The 24,469-nt window shown below is 44.6% G+C and overlaps 1 protein-coding gene across 2 annotated transcripts in view; it reads right to left on the minus strand.

The window, feature by feature from the left end:
- Window positions 1-24,469, minus strand: part of LOC134941996 (tyrosine-protein kinase ZAP-70) — a 220,095-nt gene that overhangs the window by 42,192 nt on the left and 153,434 nt on the right. For both annotated transcript variants that reach the window (XM_063932145.1, XM_063932147.1), the window contains exons 6-10: window positions 21,246-21,280; window positions 20,550-20,598; window positions 15,342-15,522; window positions 7,393-7,605; window positions 5,406-5,598 (exon numbers count right to left, since the gene is read on the minus strand). In XM_063932145.1, the coding sequence (XP_063788215.1) occupies window positions 5,406-5,598; window positions 7,393-7,605; window positions 15,342-15,522; window positions 20,550-20,598; window positions 21,246-21,280 (671 nt within the window). The remainder of the gene's footprint in view (window positions 1-5,405; window positions 5,599-7,392; window positions 7,606-15,341; window positions 15,523-20,549; window positions 20,599-21,245; window positions 21,281-24,469) is intronic.

Consider the following 24,469-nt stretch of genomic DNA (forward strand, 5'->3'; position numbering starts at 1 on the left):
TATGGAGAGAGATAAAGAGGGAGAGAGTTGGGAGCGATAGAGGGAGAGATGGGAGAGAGAGGGGAGTGACAGAGGGAGAGAGAGAGAGGAGAGTGACAGAGGGAGAGAGAGGGGAGTGACAGAGGGAGAGAGAGAGAGGGGAGAGACAGAGGGAGAGAGAGGGGAGCGATAGTGGGAGAGAGAGGGGAGAGACAGAGGGAGAGAGAGGGGAGCGATAGAAGGAGAGAGAGAGGGGAGAGACAGAGGGAGAGAGAGGGGAGCGATAGTGGGAGAGAGAGGGGAGAGACAGAGGGAGAGAGAGGGGAGCGATAGAGGGAGAAAGAGAAGGGAGAGAGTGAGATAGAGGGAGATAGAGGGGAGTGATCGAGGGAGAGAGAGGGGGATCGATAGAGGGAAAGAGAAGGGAGAGAGAGAAGAGGGAGAGAGAGAGGGGAGCCATAGAGGGAGAGAGAGATGGGAGAGAGAGGGGAGCCATAGAGGGAGAGAGAGGGGATCCATAGAGGGAGATAGAGGGGAGCCATAGAGGGAGAGAGATAGAGGGAGAGTAGGGAGAGATAGAGGGAGAGTGGGGAGAGAGAGCGGAGAGATGGAGAGAGAGGGGAGTGACAGAGGGAGAGAGAGGGGAGCGATAGAGGGAGAGAGAGAAGGGAGAGAGAGGGGGGAGCGATAGAGGGAGAGAGAGCGGAGAGATAGAGGGAGAGAGAGGGGAGTGACAGAGGGAGAGAGAGGGGAGTGACAGAGGGAGAGAGAGGGGAGCGATAGAGGGAGAGAGCGGAGAGATAGAGGGAGAGAGAGGGGAGTGACAGAGGGAGAGAGAGGGGAGAGACAGAGGGAGGAAGAGGGGAGCGATAGAGAGAGAGGGGGATCGATAGAGGAAGAGAGAAGGGAGAGAGAGAAGGGAGAGAGAAGGGGGAGCGATAGAGGGAGAGTGAGATAGAGGGAGAGAGAGAGGGGATCGATAGAGGGAGAGAGAGAGGGGATCGATAGAGGGAGAGAGGGGATCGATAGATGGAGAGAGAGGGGATCGATAGAGGGAGAGAGAGAGAGAGAGGGGAGTGATAGAGGGAGAGAGAGAGGAGTGATAGAGGGAGAGAGAGAGGGGAGTGATAGAGGGAGAGAGAGAGGAGTGATAGAGGGAGAGAGAGAGGAGTGATAGATAGAGGGAGAGAGAGAGAGGAGTGATAGAGAGAGAGAGAGGGGAACGATAGAGGGAGAGAGAGGGGATCAATAGAGGGAGAGAGAGAGGAGTGATAGAGGAAGGGAGAGAGAGAGGAGTGATAGAGGGAGAGAGAAGGGAGAGAGAGGGAGAGAGAGAGGAGAGGGAGAGGGGGGAGATAGAGAGGGGGAGCGATAGAGGAAGAGAGGGGGGGGGAGCGATAGAGGGAGAGAGAGAGAGGGAGAGAGAGGGGAGTGACAGAGGGAGAGAGAGGGGAGTGACAGAGGGAGAGAGAGGGGAGCGATAGAGGGAGAGAGAGCGGAGAGATAGAGGGAGAGAGAGGGGAGTGACAGAGGGAGAGAGAAGGGAGAGAGAGAAGGGTGAGAGAAGGGGAGCGATAGAGGGAGAGAGAGTGAGTTAGAGGGAGAGAGAGAGGGGATCGATAGAGGGAGAGAGAGAGGGGATCGATAGAGGGAGAGAGAGGGGATCGATAGAGGGAGAGAGAGAGGGGACGATAGAGGGAGAGAGAGGGGAGTGATAGAGGGAGAGAGAGAGAGAGGAGTGATAGAGGGAGAGAGAGAGAGGAGTGATAGAGGGAGAGAGAGAGAGGAGTGATAGAGGGAGAGAGAGGGAACGATAGAGGGAGAGAGAGGGGATCGATAGAGGGAGAGAGAGAGTAGTGATAGAGGAAGAGAGAGAGAGAGGAGTGATAGAGGGAGAGAGAAGGGAGAGAGAGGGAGAGAGAGAGGAGAGGGAGAAGGGGGAGATAGAGAGGGGGAGCGATAGAGGAAGAGAGGGTGGAGCTATAGAGGGAGAGAGCGCGGAGAGAGAGAGAGGGAGAGAGAGAGAGGGGAGTGACAGAGGGAGAGAGAGGGGAGTGACAGAGGGAGAGAGAGGGGGGAGAAAGAGGGGAGCGATAGAGGGAGAGAGAGCGGAGAGATAGAGGGAGAGAGAGGGGAGTGACAGAGGGAGAGAGAGGGGAGAGACAGAGGGGGAGAGAGGGGAGAGACAGAGGGGGAGAGAGCGGAGAGATAGAGGGAGAGAGAGCGGAGAGATAGAGGGAGAGAGAGGGGAGTGACAGAGGGAGAGAGAGGGGAGTGACAGAGGGAGAGAGAGGGGAGCGATAGAGGGAGAGAGAGGGGGATCGATAGAGGGAGAGAGAAGGGAGAGAGAGAAGGGATAGAGAAGGGGGAGCGATAGATGGAGAGAGAGTGAGATAGAGGGAGAGAGAGAGGGGATCGATAGAGGGAGAGGGGATCGATAGTGGGAGAGAGAGAGGGGATCGATAGAGGGAGAGAGAGGGGATCGATAGAGGGAGAGAGAGAGGGGATCGATAGAGGGAGAGAGAGGGGAGTGAGAGAGGGAGAGAGAGAGGAGTGATAGAGGGAGAGAGAGAGAGGAGTGATAGAGGGAGAGAGAGAAAGAGGAGTGATACAGGGAGAGAGAGGGGAACGACAGAGGGAGAGAGAGGGGATCGATAGAGGGAGAGAGAGAGAGAGGAGTGATAGAGGGAGAGAGAGGAGTGATAGAGGGAGAGAGAAGGGAGAGAGAGCGGAGAGGGAGAGGGGGGAGATAGAGAGGGGGAGCGATAGGGAGATGGATAGAGGGAGGGAGAGGGGGAAGAGAGAGAGAGGGGGAAGAGAGAGAGGGGGGGAGAGGGGGGAGAGAGAGAGAGAGAGAGGGATGAGGAAAGACACACTACCTGTTCCAGCCTTGCTAGGCATCAGGGGATGTCTCTGATGGGGGCGGGCGTCTTTCCTATAATCTGGCCCTGCACACATACACAGCAAGCCGGCGCTACAGAGCCAGGCCAGGCTCCAGGGAAGAAACGCCGGCGCTGCCATAATCACACTCTGACTCACCATGTATCCGCGGGTTTCCTGCCGGTGCCCTTGCTGCCGTGCTGGCCGAAGAGCTGTAGGGATCCATCAGCACGGTCATCATGCAGGGGGGATGTCGGTGGAAGTGGCTGTCCAGCCTGCCCTTGGAAATGGAGGAGCGCCAGGTACTTGGGGTGGGGGGGGGGGGGAGGGAGTGACACGACTACCTGACCTACACACGCTGACCACCTCTGGCAAATAGGAAAAGACATGGGCGGGCGCACACTCGTCAGACTGAGTGCAGTCTGCCATCACCGGGTGTCTGGAAGAAGACCTTAATTTTTCCTCCAGGCAGCCTCAGCGGGCCGCCCTTCAGGTCCTGGCGCCCATAGGCAGCTGCCTAAAGCTGCCTAATGGAAGCGCCGGCCCTGGGTACAAGCTTATTAGACTGCACATGAACATACCAACAAAACTAAATTCACTTCCGGATGGTAACTATACAGAGATGTGGTGTCAGTCCATTTTATGTTCACTAGTATTTAGACAATCTTGGGCGTATTTTTGCCCACCTTGGTCCTGGCCGTCTAACTTTAATATATCACTTTTTATTTTATTTTTTATTTGTTCATTAAAATGAAAATTGTCTGAGGAACACCATAGCCCACAATCACAAAATGAATTTGCAACTTTAGATTCAATGGGCATGAAGTAATATTAGTTATTGATGATGATCTTCTTGACATGAATGATGAGTACAGTATGACGACTATGTTGATGAATACATTGTAAGTGTTATCAACAGTGAGTCGGTGATGAAGATGAACCAAGGACAAAATACATTGTAAAATATTACAATGAAAATAATATATATTTTATACATAATTGTAAGATTTAAATTTTGGTCAAGCACACCATAATAACTAAAATGTTATACAGTCAAGTGCGTTCTTGCCAAGGTCCTTAGGGCTGGTGAGGTTATGGATGATGCCACCAGGAGTGCTTTATGAAAGGAGAGGGCCCTTCGGAAGGCACCGTTCAGACCCCCTCCTCTCTGGCAGCACAGTAGACGCTGGCTTTGTACATACACAAATCACTGGAAAAAAAGCAGCAATGCTATTTTCCTGAGGATTTCTGTCTGCAGCGCCGGACACAACAGGTCTCCAGAGAATTACACACAGAGACACTGAAAAAAGGCAGCTTCCCCATCTTGTTCTCCAGTGTGTGCATGTCTTATACCAATTCCCGTGCAGTTAAAGTTCTAAAGTACATTGTAATTGGCTGTTTGTTGCATCTGTGATGTGACTAAGATGCAAAATGAAAAAAAAAAAAGAATACTGTACACTACTAGTCTTGGAGCATCTCAGTTGTGCAAGGGAGCTCGTTCTGTATGGTGTGTATGACAACATATCTTTGTAGACAGGGATATTTTAGAATTCAATTGATATTAAAATGTCCAATTTTTCCAAGATTCAAATACGGGTGATTAAACTGCACAATGCCCACATCTTCACTGTCACTGTGTCCTCACAAATCCCCAAGACCTCTACTGAATTTATTCTTGATGCAGTCTTTACAACATCATCACTATCTACTTTTTTAAAAGGAACTTGCCTCTAAGTCTGCATCCATTTAATTTCTGTGTAGTGCACAAATGGGAATGTACTTGACATCCCGAAGTACGGGATGCTGGTGGCCAGAAGACTGATGCCAGAATCCCGAAACCTGTCAGAATGCCAGTGCCGGAATCCCGACAGCTGGTATCCCGAACATGAGTATGCCCAGGATGTTTATTGTTAGGCTGTGGGGGGAGGGTAATGGTTAGGCAGCGTGAAGGGATGGTTAGGGTTAGGCTGCTGGGGGGGGAGGGTTAGGGGAAGGGCACAGATGATTAAATCAAAATAACTGAGGAACTTATTAAGCCACCTGTGCTCAAGTATGGCTATCCTTAAAACCTGGACCGTTAGTTTGCCTTAGAACCGTGGTTGGGAACCTCTGCTATAGGTATTGTATCTGATATTATACTGCCATGTGTTTGTGCTGCTGCTCTATCACTGAGTTTAGACTGCCAGCTCCTTGTAGCCTCTGGACAATATTGATGAAAAATAAACATATTGAAAGTTTTGAGGAGTTCATATATAAAATTGACTGTATGTGACTATAAATTAACCTAATAGTAATGTAGGAACAAAAAATCCTACAAATTACAAGATTTTACCTGTTTCTGACTATTTTTAATGAAATAAAAAAAACAATACCCAAACCAAAACACACAAGGAATTTTGGGCAAAGCCAAAACAAAAAATGGTTTCAGAGCAAAGACCAATACCAAAACACGGGGGTCCACACATCTCTACTATAACTATAAAACATTTGTGACAAAGATGACTACTTAATGAATCATTCTGTCCAGTATTTTCAAGTATTATTACCTTATAGTAATTATCGTCTAGTGCCAGTGCCTTAGACAGACCAAAGTCACTGATCTTTGCATAATGTTGATTCACCAGGAGAACATTACGAGCAGCCAAGTCACGATGCACAAAGTTATGTTCTTCAAGATACTTCATTCCCAAGGACACTTGGTGCATTAGCTCTACAATATTATTGACTGGGACCTCGTCCCTGCAGAAGAGGTACATAAGAAACATTAATAAAAAAAAAAATACAAAACAACAAATTTTCAACAAAGAAAATAATAAAAAAAAATTGGAATAAAGCATAGCAAAATGATATTATACATTGTGCTGCAACATCCAGTAAAGTGAAACTTGTCTCTAATGTTCAGAAGTTTTAAGAGTTATAGGAAGAGGAACAATTAAATATGAAACATCAGCTGGGGGAACACAAGAAGCCATTTTTAGCAGTTAGCTACAGTACAAATAGGATGCACTAGTTAAGCTAAAGCTTAGACTTGCAACCCTTTATGCCTGTGGTGGACTAGACAAGAAATGTGGGCACAGTACGATGTGTGCACATAAGTGTGGCACACTCCATGGAGATGTGACCCCCTAGTAGGAAATCCACAGTTTTGCTTATAATGAGGCATAAGCATTGTTGGGGATGGAGGCCTAATGTAAATATATGTGTTGTTGATGATAATGATGATGATACTATCTACAGGTGCTTCTGGTTAGGTACAGTGTATCTGTGTATTGCCTCTCCCCACAGATGATTCATTAATATTGTGGCCATATTATGGAAATTCAGATGTATTACTTGTTACATCCATCTGGAATACTGCAGGAAAGAAGATTTTTGTTGGATTTATAAATCAGCTAGATATTTATATTTCAGTATTGTAAACATGCATAGAAGCCCCAGAGTAGGGCTCTGTGTGGTCCCTGTCACCCAAACATGTGTCACAACATGATATCATGCAAAGGGGGAGCAGCAGTCTGCAGAGGGACGTAGCATCCTTAGACCACTCTAGGTAGCTCTACAGACTATAAGGTGTGTGCCTGGAACCCACTGTATGTTCCTCGTAGCTCTGCTGCAGCGCTACTGACTGCAGGGTGCCATTCCAGACAACATGCAAGCCAAATGCAGATGCTGTGAGCCAGAACCGGTGCTGGCCCAAGGACCCTCTGCCCTGGATAACAGCACCATTCGCAAAATCCCTAATTACAGCCCTGGTGCATACTTATTAATAACACCTCTAAGACCGGTGAAGCAAAGTATAATTCTTAGATGCTTCCTTTTCAGGAAGCTTGTTCATACCTACTGAATACAGTCTCTGTTTTACAATCAACAATCTAAAAAAATTAAGTATATAATAAGCATACCTTTTTGTGACTGAATGAATGGGAAAATGCATGTAGCATGTGAAAAAAGCAATAATCACACAAACACAATTAGCGCCTCAAATCTCAGGATTAAATTGACTTGATTTATTCATAACATTTGATTATGTACATATACCATTAGATCATACGTACCTACTTTGGTGCCCCCTCGCCCAGAGAGAGACTCCTCCATAGAGGAGCGTTATTCGGTTTTTATACTGTATCTATATAAGTTGGTGGTTAATAAAATGTAATATGATAATAAGGGGGCTATAAAGAATAAGAAAAAGGACATGATTGAGATCTAGGTCGTTGTGGTGGCTTATATGCTGCTGAAACAAGTGGTCTTGTTGTGTTATGTAAAGCTTATCTACACTTATTTCTTATCTAATTATTTTTCTAATATTTTCACTTTCCAGAGAACTACTTAAAATTGCATATACTGTACAGTATAAGAATATAAACTGACTACTATTAAACTGTAAAAGCTAGCAAATAAATAGAAAAACAATAATGGTAGAAAATACATTAATACATAGTTTTTAAAAGTGATGGTGTAATTATCAGTTCTGCCATAATTAATCAGCTATCAATCTTTATGACACATCAAGATTCCTTTTCTATGTCCACTTACTTCTTTGATGATAGGAACTTGTTAAGGGGTCCAGCAGATGCCATTTCCATGACCAGCATGAGGCACTCTGCTTGGCACACCCCTATCATTCTGACTATGTATGGATTGTCCAGCTGATGCATGATTTCTGCTTCCTTCATCATCTCATCCTTCACCAATGCTTGATTTTCATTTTCCATCTTCAGTATCTTGATGGCCACATCAATTTGTCGCCTGACAAGTAATGTATTATTTCAGTAAAACATGTCAAACTTCTGGAACGTACAACTAAATTTCAAATATATATATAAACATCATAGGGCCATTGAGGGTTTTTAAAAATCAAGAGGAAACAATTGATGGCCAACGATTGTACCAGCTGCTATGCATTTTAGACGCTTTCTATCATACGGACTGTAAACATTGCATGCTTTTTATTGTTTGAATTGTTTATCCGCTCCTGGGAACGACGATGATGATGATCATTATTATTATTATTTTTTTCCCTTTTTATATAAAATGTTTTATCATATACTGGTTATAATCATATGTCATAAATTTAAATACTGGCACACTCATCTATATTTAGTCCACACAATTTTCTTTCCAATGCATGCTATCTGGGTATTTGCCCATCCCATACTGTTGGATCCAACATGCAGTTTTCCGATTTTTGGAAAAATGCGCATGTGCAGAATGGGTCCTGCGATCACATCACAGTAATGTGAACACCTCTGACTTACTGTCAGGCAGAGGTGTTCGGGGGGAGGGACGGGGGCAGCTGGCGCTGCCAGAAACGGGGTTGTGTTGCCCCCATTTTCTGGGAGTGTGAGGCCAAGGACTGCATCGGGTATGCAGTTTCCTTGGCCTCTCAAGCTGCCCTGCACCAAGTAGTCTGAGTAAGCTTAGGCTTACTCAGCCCACCGCCGCAGATGAACATTGTGATCTATGGTCGCGATGTTTATCCCGAACTGCAATTGCATCGCAGTATTGCTACCAGCATTTGCATTGCTAAAGATTACAACCCTTGCTGAATGAGGACTTAGGTTAGTTTTAGCTCCTGGCTTATTTCTCTTTTTGCTTGTTTATATTAGTATAGTAGAAGCATAACAGAGATTGGAAGTTTGATATTTTTTTAAACAGAAGATCACAAGGATGGGACTATTCTACTGGCTACACAGACAAGGTTCTCACCTTACCTCCTGGCCCTCAGACATCTTCTGATGCCTTCCAATAAGTCTGATAGTCAGCCTGAAACACTAATGGCGGGTTAATTGATTTGCCAAACTAGAACTGACTGAGGAAGCCGCCAATATATCGCTCAGGCGGGGAAACGCGTCTTTTGAAAGTACTTTGTTATCTGTAGCTGCTTAAACTTCACGAAAGCCTCCAGCTGCAAAACACTGGGAACACTTCCACATCTCCGGATACGGCTCATTGAAAAGGGTTTGAAGCACCAGAGCCGGGAGACAAACAGTTGTTTGCTAACCCAAAGGAAAGACTTTCTAATGTGTGCACACTAAAACCTTTTAATATGGCCATGGTACACTATAATTGTTTTGCATGAGAACTTTGCTGAAAAGACTGTTATGGGCTTATGGGTCTAACATCTAACTGTTTGGCAAACAAATATTCTAGAACAATATTCTTTGAAATCAGCATGGCTACTAAACATTTAACAACTTCTTTGGCTGGAATACTAACATAGTATTGGACAGGGCCGGGTTAAGCCTTGGGGGTGCCCGGGGCACTTAAGACAGGGGGACACCAGTGGAAGGTGGGGGATGTATTTTATATTGTGCATACCTCCCAACATGTCTCATTTCAGGAGGGACAAAATGCTCTCTACCTGGACTTCCCACTTAAAATATGATTTGTGTCACCTTTATAAGAAAGGTGTTTCAACACAGGTGTTTGAATCATAAATTAAGAAGGAAGTCCAGGTAGAAAGTATTTTGTCCCTCTGGAATGGGTCATGGTGGGAGGTATAGATTGTGTATATTAAATTTAAACCAATGGTATATATTAGTTTTAAGCTGATGGTTAATAGTTTAATAATGCCTGGGTACTGTTTATAGCTCCACCTAATTAAAAGACAACTATTTTATACACTTTTCTTGTAGTAGAACAAAGACAACTTAAACAATCTTAAAATACACATAGAAAAATAAAATAATTTATCTTGTCACATGCAAGAATAGCAGCATCAGCCTCTGTACTACTTACACACTGAGACAGGACTCAGGAGGACTCTCTGTGTCTCTATTTCTAGACCCAAATGGTTTAGTTTCACAGGACTCAGACACCCAGGAAGGGAGGAGTAAAGCTGGTATCCCTGTGTCACAGCTCTCTCCACCCTCCTATCTCTCGTCTGGTCAGAAAGGTCCATCGGTAGCTCATGAAACATGATACTCCTGTGTCTCTGCCTGTACTGCATACTGTCCAGCTCGCATTCTGGCTCTCGTATTAAGAGGTGAAGCTAGTAATATCAGTGTGCTTTGGCTGGGGGGCCCTTGACACAGGTGGGCCCAGGGTACAGTATGCCCTGCAACACCCCCCCCCCCCCCCCTTAATCTGGCTATGGTATTGGATACAAGAAACTGTGTGGTAACAATCTGCTGAATTACTAACACCTGGCACCTATCCATATGTGGACACAAAGTATCAAGCTAATATAGCTACAGTTTTTTTATTCAGTCATTTAGGTATAATCCGTGGCCCTCATTCCGAGTTGTTTGCTCGCTAGCTGCATTTAGCAGCATTGTAAATGCTAGGCCACCGCCCCCTGGGAGTGTATCTTAGCTTAGCAGAATAGCGAACAAAAGATTAGCAGAACTACTACTAAATATTTTCTTGCAGTTTCTGAGTAGCTCCAGACCTACTCCTAGATTGCGATCAGCTCGGTCCGTTTAGTTCCTGGTTTGACATCACAAACACGCCCTACCAGCCACTCCCCCGTTTCTGCAGACACTCCCACGTTTTTCCCTGACACACCTGCATTTTTTAGCACACTCCCGGAAAACACTCAGTTACCACCCAGAAACGCCCCTTTCCTGTCAATCATTCACCGATCAGCAGTGCGACTGAAAAGCGCCGCACGAACACCAGCAAGTTTTGTGTAAATTAACTGCATACCATGCGAATGCGCATTTTGCAACAAATTGCAGCATAGCGAAAATCGGCAACGAGCGAACAACTCGGAATGACCACCCATGTGCTTATCTTTATGTGAGTGCAACAAATGTTTTATATGTAAGTTTATGCCACTGAGATAGTAACATTCCTTGTATTTGTGTAGAAATCAGCTACAGTAAATTATTTTTTATGTCTAAGAGGATACTAAACTATAATAATAAATAAAAAATGTTTTTTTACATAGTCTGCTGGTGCTATCTATATTCTCTTTTTTTGTTTAGATTTGAAGGGCTGAGTGGTCTCTTTGATAGTGGAGATCTGCAGGCAGACTTATATATAAATATTGGAGTTTTTTATCAATTGGCGCTAGGATGTACTTGTTACCAATTGTTTTTAAATGATTTGCCGTTTCTAATCAATTATAGCCGCGATCATTAACTGTAGGCAATCATTAACTATAGGCTGTAGTTAATGCAGATTTCTGCCTCGGTCGCACACAGAATATAGGCATGCCGCATATCATTCTAATTAGCATAAGCTGCTTGTGTGTTCTTTGGGAATAATATGCATTTTAATGGCAAAAGTTGCATGTAAAGATGCTTGACGCAACCAAGTCATGCCATAGCATGGCATGACTATAAGAGCTGTTTAACGTGTAGGGAAGCTAGATGTTTGGGGACACATCTGTAAGAAAGTCTGGAAATTGCTAAAATGCATCTCGCCCTATATGTCTCAAAAGCATATAGGTGTATGGAACACATGGAACACATCTGTAATTCTTACAACTTTAAGATACAGTATTTTTTTGTAAAAGTGAGTATTACTAGATGGTCTGTAAGTACTGCAATCGGTGTCAGCCAGTGCCCCTGGGCTGCAGCTCCAACCACACATTGCAGATGGGAGCCAGTCAGCACATATATTAAATACAACATCACATATATGTTGTGCTGGCTTGCTTAACCCAGGGATCAGCAGCCGCCACTGTGTGTATCCAGGGCCGGCGCTACCACTAGGCAGCTTTAGGCAGCTGCCTATGGGCGGCGACCACTGGAGGGCGGCACTACACAGACACAGTGAATGAAAGAGAGGATGCTTTCTTTATCACTCTGCCTCGCCTCAGCACAGCCAACTCCTCCTATTCTTTTAGAGACGAGGAGCAGCAAGGGATGTCATGGGCGCCCACCAAGTCTGTCTGTGTTCAACGTGAGTGACACTGTGAGTCCTGTTTCTGCAATCCTGCCGCCCCCCACCTCCGTGACAGCAGCATCCGAAGTCCCGGCATAGATATGTTCAGGCTGCTCCCGAGTCCCACATATTACGAGCTGGCACGCACTGCAGTTCCCCCCGCGATTGGCTCCCGCATGATGCCCGCTCCAGTGCTCAATCCCCCCTGCGATTGGGCTCCCGAAACAGTTACCCGCTGGGGCGCTCTTCTTGTTACCCGCTCCGGCGCTCCCACCCCCCGCAATCGGCTCCTGCATCTTGTCAGCACTCAGCAGTCCCCCCCCCTAAGGTTACCTGCTGCCTCCCTGAGTGCCCCCCGCCACCCCCTCCTGTCACCAGCTCCCCCGCCCCGGCAATTGGGCCCCCGCTCCGACATGTTACCCGCTGCCTCCCCCCTTCATCTTGTTACCAGCTCCCCCCCTTGATTGGTCTCCTGCATGGCAGGAGCACCCAGGGCCAGGAGAGTGCTAGGAGGATCAATAGGAGCAGGCGAACGGTGCACCATCCCATTAGTGCATAGTTTGCCAGCTGTCGCTGTTACCGATGACAGCAGCTGACAGCCAGCCACCAGCTGCACCTGCGTGGGGGTCCAACGCCACTGCCGTTGCTGTCAGCATGTATACTTAGGGTCAAACACAGTATTTTCATGGAGGGGGGGGGGCAGAATCCTTACACACGCACACAGCAGGGAAGGGGAGCGTGTGTATATGTGTATATGTGCTACAGTATGTGTTGGGGGTTATGTTGTGATGCGATTTATCATCAACATCTCCTTCAAGTGCGGGCAAATATCTTTGGTGAAAAAAAATATGTATATTTTATATATATATATATATATATATATATATATATATATATAGTGGAGAGAAGTCTGGCACTCGAATTCAAAGATAAAGGTCAATATGCTCCGGTGCCCTGCCCTCTGAAGTCAGTATATAGCAAGGGAATGAGCTGGCACTCGCAGAGACTCAGTTAAATCAGCAAACTACACAGTTTGATGCCAACGTTTCAGGGTATGACCCCTTTTATCTCGATAAAAGGGGTCATACAGTAAAACGTTGGCATCAAACTGTGTAGTTTGCTGATTTAACTGAGTCTCTGCGAGTGCCAGCTCATTCCCTTGCTATATATATATATATACTGCTATATATATATATATATATATATACTGCAGGGTCTGGCGGCACTCGCGGCGTAGAAATAAAGACAGCCTCCAAGTCTGATGTGCATCAACATTTCAATGTCATAATAACATTTTCGTCAGGATCCTGACGAAAATTTTATTATGACATTGAAACGTTGATGCACATCAGACTTGGAGGCTGTCTTTATTTCTACGCCGCGAGTGCCGCCAGACCCTGCAGTATATACTATTGGACACAGTGCCTGCTGTAACCATTGGAGGGCACTGGCTAGTCACAGGTTTTAACATACCTTTCGGATCTAGGAGTGCCTTGGACTGCTTTATGATAGATAGATAGATATATATATATATATATATATATATATTGTATAGATATAGATATTAGTTCCAAAGGTCCGGCACTCCGATAATAGAAAGAATAGCCGCTGGTTCCCGCACAGTCACAATTCAATATACTTCAAAGGTGCAGCACTCGGCGTAATAAACACAGTAGACAGATTACAACAACGTTTCAGTGCTTTCCCACTATCCTCAGGTTACCTTGTAATCTGTCTACTGTGTTTATTACGCCGAGTGCCGCACCTTTGGTGTGTGTGTATGTGTATATATATATATATATATATATATATATATACACACACACACACATATCCGGCGCTTCCATTAAGCAGCGGGCCCTGAGGGGGCGGACCCACTCTCCCCTCCCCATCCGGGAGGATGAAAATGGCTGTGGAACTTCTAGGAAGCCAGCTTTACACCTGGGGGACTGGACAGTTGGTAATGGTGTGTGTGTGGGGGGGTGTAGGAGGTGGAGGGGGCAGTAGGCAGATGGTTTGCCTAGGGTGCTGAGAAACCTTGCACCGGCCCTGTGTGTATCACTGACCTGCCGCCACTGCATGGGAAACATCACTCTGCCTGTCTATCATTTTCTATAAGCCTGCCCCAACTCTCCCATAGGCTCACAAGGTCAAACACAAGCATGTGGCCCTGGCTTTTCTAACAGCAAACAGCATTGGAAAAATTAGTGTAACAAAAATCTTGCAGGAGTAGTTTATCTAGGACACATAAGGCAATCAGGGGTAGACCTAAAGTGTAAAATTAGGAAGCCAAATATGCAGATATTATCAATAATATAAAAAATAATTCTTACAAATATCACTTGCTCAAACCAGTATAACAATTATTATTTTAATAATATTAATTCACATTACATAGCACAGTAGTGAACGTTTGTCACATTACACCACACAATAGTGTCTGTTATTCATATTGCACCACACAGTAGTACCCCGTAAACACATTACACCTCACAGTAGTGTCCATCATTCACATTACACCACACAGTAATACCCCTTATACACATTACTCCAGACAGTAGTGCCCCTTATACATGGTAGAGCCTATAAGACACTTTACATCACAATACAGCCTCTCATACACGCTATACCACAGTAGAGCTCCTTCTAAACATCATGCCATGGTAGAGTCCCTTATACACGTTACAACACAGTAGATCCACTTATACAGGTTACATCGCAGTAGAGCCCCTTATAGACATTATGCCATTGCAGAGCCCTTTATACATGTTATACCAAAGTAGAAATGCTTATACATGTTACATCACAGTAGATTCCCTTATACATATTATGCCATAGTAGCTCCCCTATACACATTATGCCATGGTAGAGCCCCCTATAAACTTTATGCCATGGTAGAGCCCTATACACATTATGCCTATGGTAGACCTCCTTATACACATTATGTCATGGTACAGCCCCCTATACACATTATGTCATGGTTAAGCCACCTATACACATTATGCCATGGTAGAGCCCATTATACACATTATGCCATGGTAGAGCCTCTCCACCTCATTCCCCATCCTCCTCCCCCTGCTTTCTTTTGTTGTTATGCCCAGTAGTCACCACTGAATGGCTCCTGTGCCTAGCAGAAGAGTCCTGCTCTGAATGCACACACTGCACACACATGCTGACTGGCTTATCTGAAAGTAGGAAGTGGGCAGTGGGGCATGCTAGAGGCCATCGTTGCCGGACCCCGTACCAGGATAGCCAAACATCCCTTGCCCCGACTGGTGGCACTGGAGACCGCAAGGACAACCCAAGGACAGACGGCCAGGAGACAGATAGAAGATACTGCCCAGCTCTTACTAAACGACAGTAGCTGTGGAGCTTTTTCAGCTTGTTACCCGACCAACAGGTATGCGATGCAGCTGCAGTCAGCCAGTGGCCCTAGAGCTGTAAAAACTTTAGTGGCCTGGGGGGCAGGTGGCACCATGCCCCTCTGTCCAGCCTGCCACTGTCAGTGGCATTTTCTAAAGCAGTGTTACTTGGCATCTATAAAGACTAAAAATATCCTAGTGGTTAAAGAAGCATTGAAACAGAAAGCCCTAAACATTAATAGGTTTTACTTCCATTAGATAGTGTGTTTTACTTCCATTTAGACTTACTTTTTCATCTTGTAGACCCCTTTCTTAACGAATGCAAAGTTTCCAGCACCCAACTCAACTTCATCAATCAAAAGAAGCTCTCTTTTGAGAAAGACTTTACGTTCTTTCACTTCCTCAGGGTCACTGTATGGACTGTCATATACACTGGTATCCATGGGTAAGATCCGTGATTTCTCACCACCTGTCAGGTAATGTAGAGTAAGAGAGTGCTCCACAAAATAAAAAAGGAGCAGATGCAGTATCTCAGATGGCAATTTTTTAAAGTTATTAATTTTCAAAAATACATTTTTCTTGATGCTAAAATCTACATTTTTGGTATTTGTGTCACCTTCCTTTGCTTTGTAATAATGTAATTTGCACAGACATGATCAACAAGCCTCTCATTCTCCAATCACTATGAGGAGTGCTACTAAATAAGTGATGGACAGCAGATGCCTAGTGTTGCCTCCTTTGTTTGGTCTAAATACCCTGGAGAATGTTAAATTAATAAAGTACTTAATGAATCATTATTATAATGTTAGATGAGTGACTTCGAACCAACAGTCCAGCCAGTGTGGTGAAGTAAATGTAATGGTATTGGCAAAAGGGGAATTAACCAGTATTGTTAGACATGGAAGTTACATAATTTATTAGTTCCCCCTATATTCACTGTAGAATAAGGTATTAGTTGATTATGTATGGTGTATGTTTATAGTATTTTTCTCTATCTAGAACTCTTCTTAGATGAGGAGAATTACATCTATACAGGTGTGGTATAGAACATCTACAATGTCAAGGTCGACAGTAATTAGGTTGACCCCATATGGTCGACATGCATTAGGTCGACACTGACAAAATGTCAACATGCATTAGGTCAGCACTGACAAAAGATCGACACAGGAAAAGGATGACAGGTACAAAAGGTTGACATATGAAAAGGTCGACACGGAAAATGGTCGACACACTTTTTTGCTGTTTTCACCGTCAGAGCACAGGGAACCCTAATTAGTTGTCTCTGACATGCACATGATGTGTGTACATTGCTACCCTCCCTTATGAAGATTTCCAAAACATGTGCAATTTAGCATATCACCAGGAAGTTGTAAGTGGGTATCGTTCTACGTTTCAATTCAGAAGGGGAGGAAAGAGTAGCGGAGATACTGGGGGTTAGAAAGATACTGCAGGGCTGGAGCTGAGGCTAAAGAGAACTGGTGGGGAAGCAGCTGGAGATTAGCCACAACTGACAGGGGTGGTGGTAGGACGGGACAACACTGTTTATTTTGCCTCTGTTTGCTTGGTATGGCCCCCGGGTTGATTAACTGTAATTTACACTCTGAGCTAGGGCAGTTTTTGCCTTATTCATTGCATTACAAAAGTATTTGGCTGCATCTGTGCTCTAGAGCATTGCCTGCCAGATCCTGGCTGCATGTACGGCAAACCCGGATTTACATTTAGAGCCCCATCAAGCCACTTATCCAGTGTTGCCCTCTACTGCCTTAACGTTTCATGATTTCAAAACATTTTTCTTTTATATAAACTTAAGATTTGGAAATGATTCAACCCTACATATAATAACGCCTACCTGTACCTGTAGCATTTCCATAAATCTGGGTGTGGCCTTAAGTATAATGTAACAGCATTTTTGTGTATTTGTATGACAGCAAGGGAGCAATCGGTTACATACCAGACAAGAGGTTGCTAGAGCACTTTGCAGAGAGGTGAAGTTCATTGGGTTGACCCTAACTAGGTCAACAGTCATTAGGTTGACCACTATTGGTCGACAGTGACTAGGTCGACACCTGAAATAGGTTGACACAGTCATCAGGTCGGCATGGTAAAAAGGTCGACTTAAGGGTTTTTTCTGGTGTTATTTTCTTTGTAAAGTGACTGTGAACTAGAGATGAGCGGGTTCGGTTTCTCGGAAACCGAACCCCCCCGAACTTCACCCTTTTTACACGGGTCCGAGGAAGGTTCGAACCTTCCCGCCTTGCTCGGCTAACCCGAGCGCGCCCGAACGTCATCATCCCGCTGTCGGATTCTCGCGAGATTCAGATTCTATATAAGCAGCCGCGCGTCGCCGCCATTTTCACTCGTGCATTGGAGATGATAGGGAGAGGACGTGGCTGGCGTCCTCTCCGTTTATTGTTGAACTTGATTGCTTAATTGTGGGGAGGAGTACAGTGCAGAGTTTTGCTGATAAGTGACCACCAGTTTTTATCCGTTCTCTGCCTGAAAAAAACGCTCCATACCATATCTGTGCTCAGTGTGCTGCATAATATATCTGTGCTCACACTGCTTAATTGTGGGGACTGGGGAGAAGCTGTATTATATAGCACGAGTACAGTGCAGAGTTTTGCTGACAGTGACCACCAGTATACGTTGTCTGCCTGAAAAACACTCCATATCTGTGCTCAGTGTGCTGCTTTATTGTGGGGACTGGGGACCACCAGTATAATTAATATTATATAGGAGGAGTACAGTGCAGAGTTTTGCTGACACAGTGACCACCAGTATACTATATATAGCAGTACGATACCTACATCTGTGTCGTCATTAAGTATACTATCCATCTACATTCTATACCTGTGGTGCATTTTAGTTTTGCAGTTTGCTGACACAGTGACCACCAGTATACTATATATAGCAGTACAGAAGGCCACTGCTGTACCTACCTCTGTGTCGTCATTCATTAAGTATACTATCCATCTACATTCTATACCTGTAGTGCATTTTAGTTTTGCAGTTTGCTGACACAGTGACCACCAGTATACTATATATAGCAGTACGGTAGGCCACTGCTGTACCTACCTCTGTGTCGTCATTCATTAAGTATACTATTCATCTACATTCTATACCTGTGGTGCATTTTAGTTTTGCAGTTTGCTGACACAGTGACCACCAGTATACTATATATAGCAGTACGGTAGGCCACTGCTGTACCTACCTCTGTGTCGTCATTCATTAAGTATACTATCCATCTACATTCTATACCTGTGGTGCATTTTAGTTTTGCAGTTTGCTGACACAGTGACCACCAGTATACTATATATAGCAGTACGGTAGGCCACTGCTGTACCTACCTCTGTGTCGTCATCCATTAAGTATACTATCCATCTACATTCTATACCTGTGGTGCATTTTAGTTTTGCAGTTTGCTGACACAGTGACCACCAGTATACTATATATAGCAGTACGATATGGAAGGCCACTGCTGTGCCTACCTCTGTGTCGTCATTAAGTATACTATCCATCTACATTCTATACCTGTGGTGCATTTTAGTTTTGCAGTTTGCTGACACAGTGACCACCAGTATACTATATATAGCAGTACAGTAGGCCACTGTTGTACCTACCTCTGTGTCGTCATTCATTAAGTATACAATCCATCTACATTCTATACCTGTAGTGCATTTTAGTTTTGCAGTTTGCTGACACAGTGACCACCAGTATACTATATATAGCAGTACGGTAGGCCACTGCTGTACCTACCTCTGTGTCGTCATTCATTAAGTATACTATTCATCTACATTCTATACCTGTGGTGCATTTTAGTTTTGCAGTTTGCTGACACAGTGACCACCAGTATACTATATATAGCAGTACGGTAGGCCACTGCTGTACCTACCTCCTGTGTCGTCATTCATTAAGTATACTATCCATCTACATTCTATACCTGTGGTGCATTTTAGTTTTGCAGTTTGCTAACACATTGACCACCAGTATACTATATATAGCAGTACGGTAGGCCACTGCTGTACCTACCTCTGTGTCGTCATTCATTAAGTATACTATCCATCTACATTCTATACCTGTGGTGCGCCTCTTTTTTTCTTTGCATCATGTGCTGTTTGGGGACAATTTTTTTGAAGTGCCATCCTGTCTTGATTGACACTGCAGTGCCACTCCTAGATGGGCCAGGTGTTTGTGTCGGCCACTTGTGTCGCTTAGCTTAGTCACACAGCGACCTTGGTGCGCCTCTTTTTTTCTTTGCATCATGTGCTGTTTGGGGACAATTTTTTTGAAGTGCCATCCTGTCTTGATTGACACTGCAGTGCCACTCCTAGATGGGCCAGGTGTTTGTGTCGGCCACTTGTGTCGCTTAGCTTAGTCACACAGCGACCTTGGTGCGCCTCTTTTTTTCTTTGCATCATGTGCTGTTTGGGGACAATTTTTTTGAAGTGCCATCCTGTCTTGATTGACACTGCAGTGCCACTCCTAGATGGGCCAGGTGTTTGTGTCGGCCACTTGTGTCGCTTAGCTTAGTCACACAGCGACCTTGGTGCGCCTCTTTTTTTCTTTGCATCATATGCTGTTTGGGGACAATTTTTTTGAAGTGCCATCCTGTCTTGATTGACACTGCAGTGCCACTCCTAGATGGGCCAGGTGTTTGTGTCGGCCACTTGTGTCGCTTAGCTTAGCCATCCAGTGACCTCGGTGCAAATTGTAGGACTAAAAATAATATTGAGAGGTGTGAGGTGTTCAGAATAGACTGGAAATGAGTGGAAATTATGGTAATTGAGGTTAATAATACTATGGGATCAAAATGACCCCCAAATTCTATGATTTAAGCTGTTTTTTAGGGTTTTTTGAAAAAAACACCCGAATCCAAAAAAAAAATTTCGGTGAGGTTTTGCCAAAACGCGTCCGAATCCAAAACACGGCCGCGGAACCGAATCCAAAACCAAAACACAAAACCCCAAAAATGTCCGGTGCACATCACTACTGTGAACCCCAAAGTGCACCGTGTCCCCTCGCATGGTTTGCCTCCACTACCGCTGCGCTCGGCACAGATTACAATTCCCAGTCGTAGTCCACATGGATCGTAAAGTATGAAAAAGTTTAATAAAATAAAAAAATGTGAAAAAGTCATGCCGGCCTTTTCATGTGTCGACATTTCCAATGTCGAACTAAAGACCATGTCGACCTAAAGCATGTCAACCAATAGTGGTCGACCTAATGATTGTCGACCTAAGTGTGGTTAACCTAAAGACCGGATACCTTAGCAGAGTTGCTATTGTCTGGCTCTATATATTGTGATGCAGTTTTGACTTACGTTCTAATGCAACACATGCATAGTTTTCTCTCCTGAGAATACTATGCATGTTCCTTTTGGTTGTATTCAGCAATGTCTCACTTGCTACATTTAAAGGGTCTTGTCAATCTACCATTAACTAAAACAAACTTCTCACATACATGCACATAGATATCACAGCTCTCTCATGTTCTCACCGAGGGAAGGTTCAGGGGTATATCCATCACAATGATTTGATGCTTGTCTCTGGGTAAAACATATCAGAACATAAAAAGCATAAATATTAGGAATTTTTCAAGTTACTTACTGTCTTAGTGCTGATTTATGAGGAATATTATACACAAGAAATACATTATATAAGACTATCAGTAAGATATGGGTATAGATATTGGAGATGTGCGCAGAGCCTCGTGTTTTGGTTTTGGTTTTGGTTCTAATTCATCATTATGTTTTCATTTTGGTAAAACCACCCTCAAGGGTTTTTGGTTCGGTTAAAAAATTATTAAAATAAATCAATCATTGATAAATACCAATATAAACAGCTAAAATCATGTAATTTTTGCAATCCAAATCCCTAAATTCGGTTTTAATATCTGAATTCCGAACCACGGAAAGATCTACTAGCAGTATACAGATAAAGTTCATTGTTGTTCTTATCGTTTCAGTGTTGCATGTTTGAGCAATTTTAATACAGTAAATAACCTTTATAGAATATCAAAATTACATATACCAAGTAACTAGAATAGTATGTGTTGAACAGAGTGTAGAATCATTTTGGATTAAGGTATTCATCAAAATCTGATTAATGCAAATATTTTAAAACAAAATGAAATTAAAAAACAAACAAGAACGTAAATCCGTATCAAGGTCATGCTGGAAAAAGCTGTACTCACATTTTTAGGAAGTGAAGGTGGTGCAGAACATATACCTACAGAAATAAAAGTGCAATTTAACAAAGTCATACAACGTGAAAATATCTTGCCAATTACCATTTCATCTGGTTCTGCTTAAACGTTGATGGCATTTACTAGAGATGTGCGGCGGGCACTTTTCGTGTTTTGTGTTTTGGTTTTGGTTCTGGTTCCATGCTCGTGTTTTGGATCTGGATTGGTTTTGCCAGAACCACCCTTTCGTGTTTTGGTATTGGTTTTGGATCTGGATGATTTGGGGGGGGGGGGGGGCGGGGGGAACACATAAAAACAGCAAAAATCACAGAATTTGGGGGTAATTTTGATCCTACGGTATTATTAACCTCAATAACATTAATTTCAACTCATTTCCAGTCTATTCTGAACACCTTACACCTCACAATATTGTTTTTAGGCCAAAAGGTTGCACTGAGGTGGCTGTATGACTAAGCTAAGCGACACAAGTGTGCGGCACAAACACCTGGTCCATCTAGGAGTGGCACTGCAGTGTCAGACAGGATGGCAGATTTAAAAATAGGCCCCAAACAGCACATCATGCAAAGAAGTAAAATAGGTGCAATGAGGTAGCTGTATGACTAAGCTAAGCGACACAAGTGTGCAGCACAAACACATGGCCCATCTAGGAGTGGCACTGTAGTCCCACTGCACTAATGGCGGAACCCAGATGCACATCTAACACCAGCATAGTTGTTATGGCCTCAGTAATCCGCTTTGCAACAGGGTATATATATATAGCAATATCACTGGAATTATATGGCAGTACCACTGGACAAATACGGCAGTATCACTGGATTTATACGTCAGTACCAATGGAATATACGGCAGTATCACTGGACTGGATTTATATGCCAGTACCACTGGAATTATATGGCAGGATCACTGGAATTATACGTCAGAATCACTGGATTTATACGCCAGTATCACTGGACATATACGGCAGTATCACTGGACTGGATTTATATGCCAGTACCACTGGAAATATATGGCAGGATCACTGGATTCATACGGCACTACCACTGGACATATACGGCAGTATCACTGTACTGGACTTATACGCTAGTACCACTGGAATTATCCGGCAGGATCACTGGAATTATACGGCAGGATCACTGGATTTATACGCCAGTACCACTGGAATTATGCGGCAGGATCACTGGCATTATACGGCAGTACCACTGGAATTATATGGCAGGATCACTGGAATTATACGGCAGTACCACTGGACTTATATGGCAGTACCACTGGACATATACAGCAGTATCACTGGACATATACGGCAGTATCACTGGACTGGACTTATACGCCAGTACCACTGGAATTATACGTCAGGATCACTAGAATTATACGGCAGTACCACTGGATTTATATGGCAGTACCACTGGACATATACGGCAGTATCACTGGACATATATGGCAGTATCACTGGACTGGACTTATACGACAGTACCACTGGAATTATATGGCAGGATCACTGGAATTATACGGCAGGATCATTGGACTTATACGGCAGGATCACTGGAATTATATGGCGGGATTACTGGATTTATACGCCAGTACCACTGGAATTATACGGCAGGATCACTGGAATTATACGGCAGTAACACTGGACTTATACGGCAGTACCACTGGACATTTTCGGCAGTATCACTGGACTGGACTTATACGCCAGTACCACTGGAATTATACGGCAGGATCACTGGAATTATACGGCAGGATCATTGGATTTATACAGCAGTACCGCTGGACATATACGGCAGTATCAATGGACATATACGGCAGTATCACTGGACATATACGGCAGGACCACTGGACATATACGGCAGTACCACTGGACATATACAGCAGCACAGGGACACCACCACTGGACTGATGCAGGACAACACAGCACCACTGCAATGGACTGGATTTATACAGCAGCACTGGACATATGGCAGCAGAGGACACCACCACTGTGACTGGTCTGATGCAGCACAATATACCACCATTGGACTGATGCAGGACAACACAGCACCACTGCAATGGACTGGATTTATACAGCAGCACTGGAAATATGGCAGCAGAGGACACCACCACTGTGACTGGACTGATGCAGCACAATATACCACCACTGAACTGATGCAGCACAACACAGCACCACTGCAATGGACTGGACTTATATAGCAGCACTGGACATATGGCAGCAGAGGACACCACCACTGTGACTGGACTGATGCAGCACAAGACACTACCACTGAACTGATGCAGCACAACACAGCACCACTGTACTGGACTTGTACAGCAGCACTGGACATATGGCAGAAGAGGACATCACCACTGTGACTGGACTGATGCAGCACAAGACACCACCACTGTACTGATGCAGCACAACACAGCACCACTGGACTGGACTTATACAGCAGCACTGGACATATGGCAGCAGAGGACACCACCACTGTGACTGGACTGATGCAGCACAAGACACTAAAACTGAACTGATGCAGGACACTGAGGACGGAGACACGTCCTCTCTCTACATTCTCCAATGCCGGAGTGAAAATGGCAGCGGCGCGTGGCGACTTATATGGAATCCAAACCCCGCGAGAATCCAACAGCGGGATGATGACGTTTTGCCTCATTCTAGTTTCCGAGTCTGGCAGGAAAACCCGAGCCTGACTCGGATCCGGACTTGGGTAGTGAAGTCCGGTAGGGTTAGGTTCTCAGGGAACCGAACCCGCTCATCTCTAATTTAAACCCATTACTGTCATTAGATCAGACTGAAGTAATAAACTGAGAGTTCCTGTATGAAAGATACTTTAGAATGCATGCCAAGCCCTCACTCATAGGGGATGTACGGAGGGAGGCGGGGAGCATGATGACATGATGACATCCTCGTGGCCCTGCTCCCCACTACAAGCTACTATGATGCAATTCAATGTGAATTCAGCCATCAATCTGCCTGGTCACTTCATTCAGGGAGTGGGTGGCAGCGGGAGGCTGCAAGGGTTATGCCTGAGAGTTGTGAGTCTCTAAACATTCCAGGAGAGTAGGCAAGTATCATCACAGAATTCAGATGGTAGATACTGTAAGAACCACTTGGCCCAACTAGTCTGCCCTAAAGACATGTATATGCACACTACTAGGGTTTAGTTTTCTTTTTTGGGGGGTGGGGTGGGGGAATGAGCCAATTAACCTACCGATATATATTTGGA

The sequence above is a fragment of the Pseudophryne corroboree genome, chromosome 1, assembly GCF_028390025.1.
Source record: "Pseudophryne corroboree isolate aPseCor3 chromosome 1, aPseCor3.hap2, whole genome shotgun sequence".
NCBI lineage: Eukaryota > Metazoa > Chordata > Amphibia > Anura > Myobatrachidae > Pseudophryne > Pseudophryne corroboree.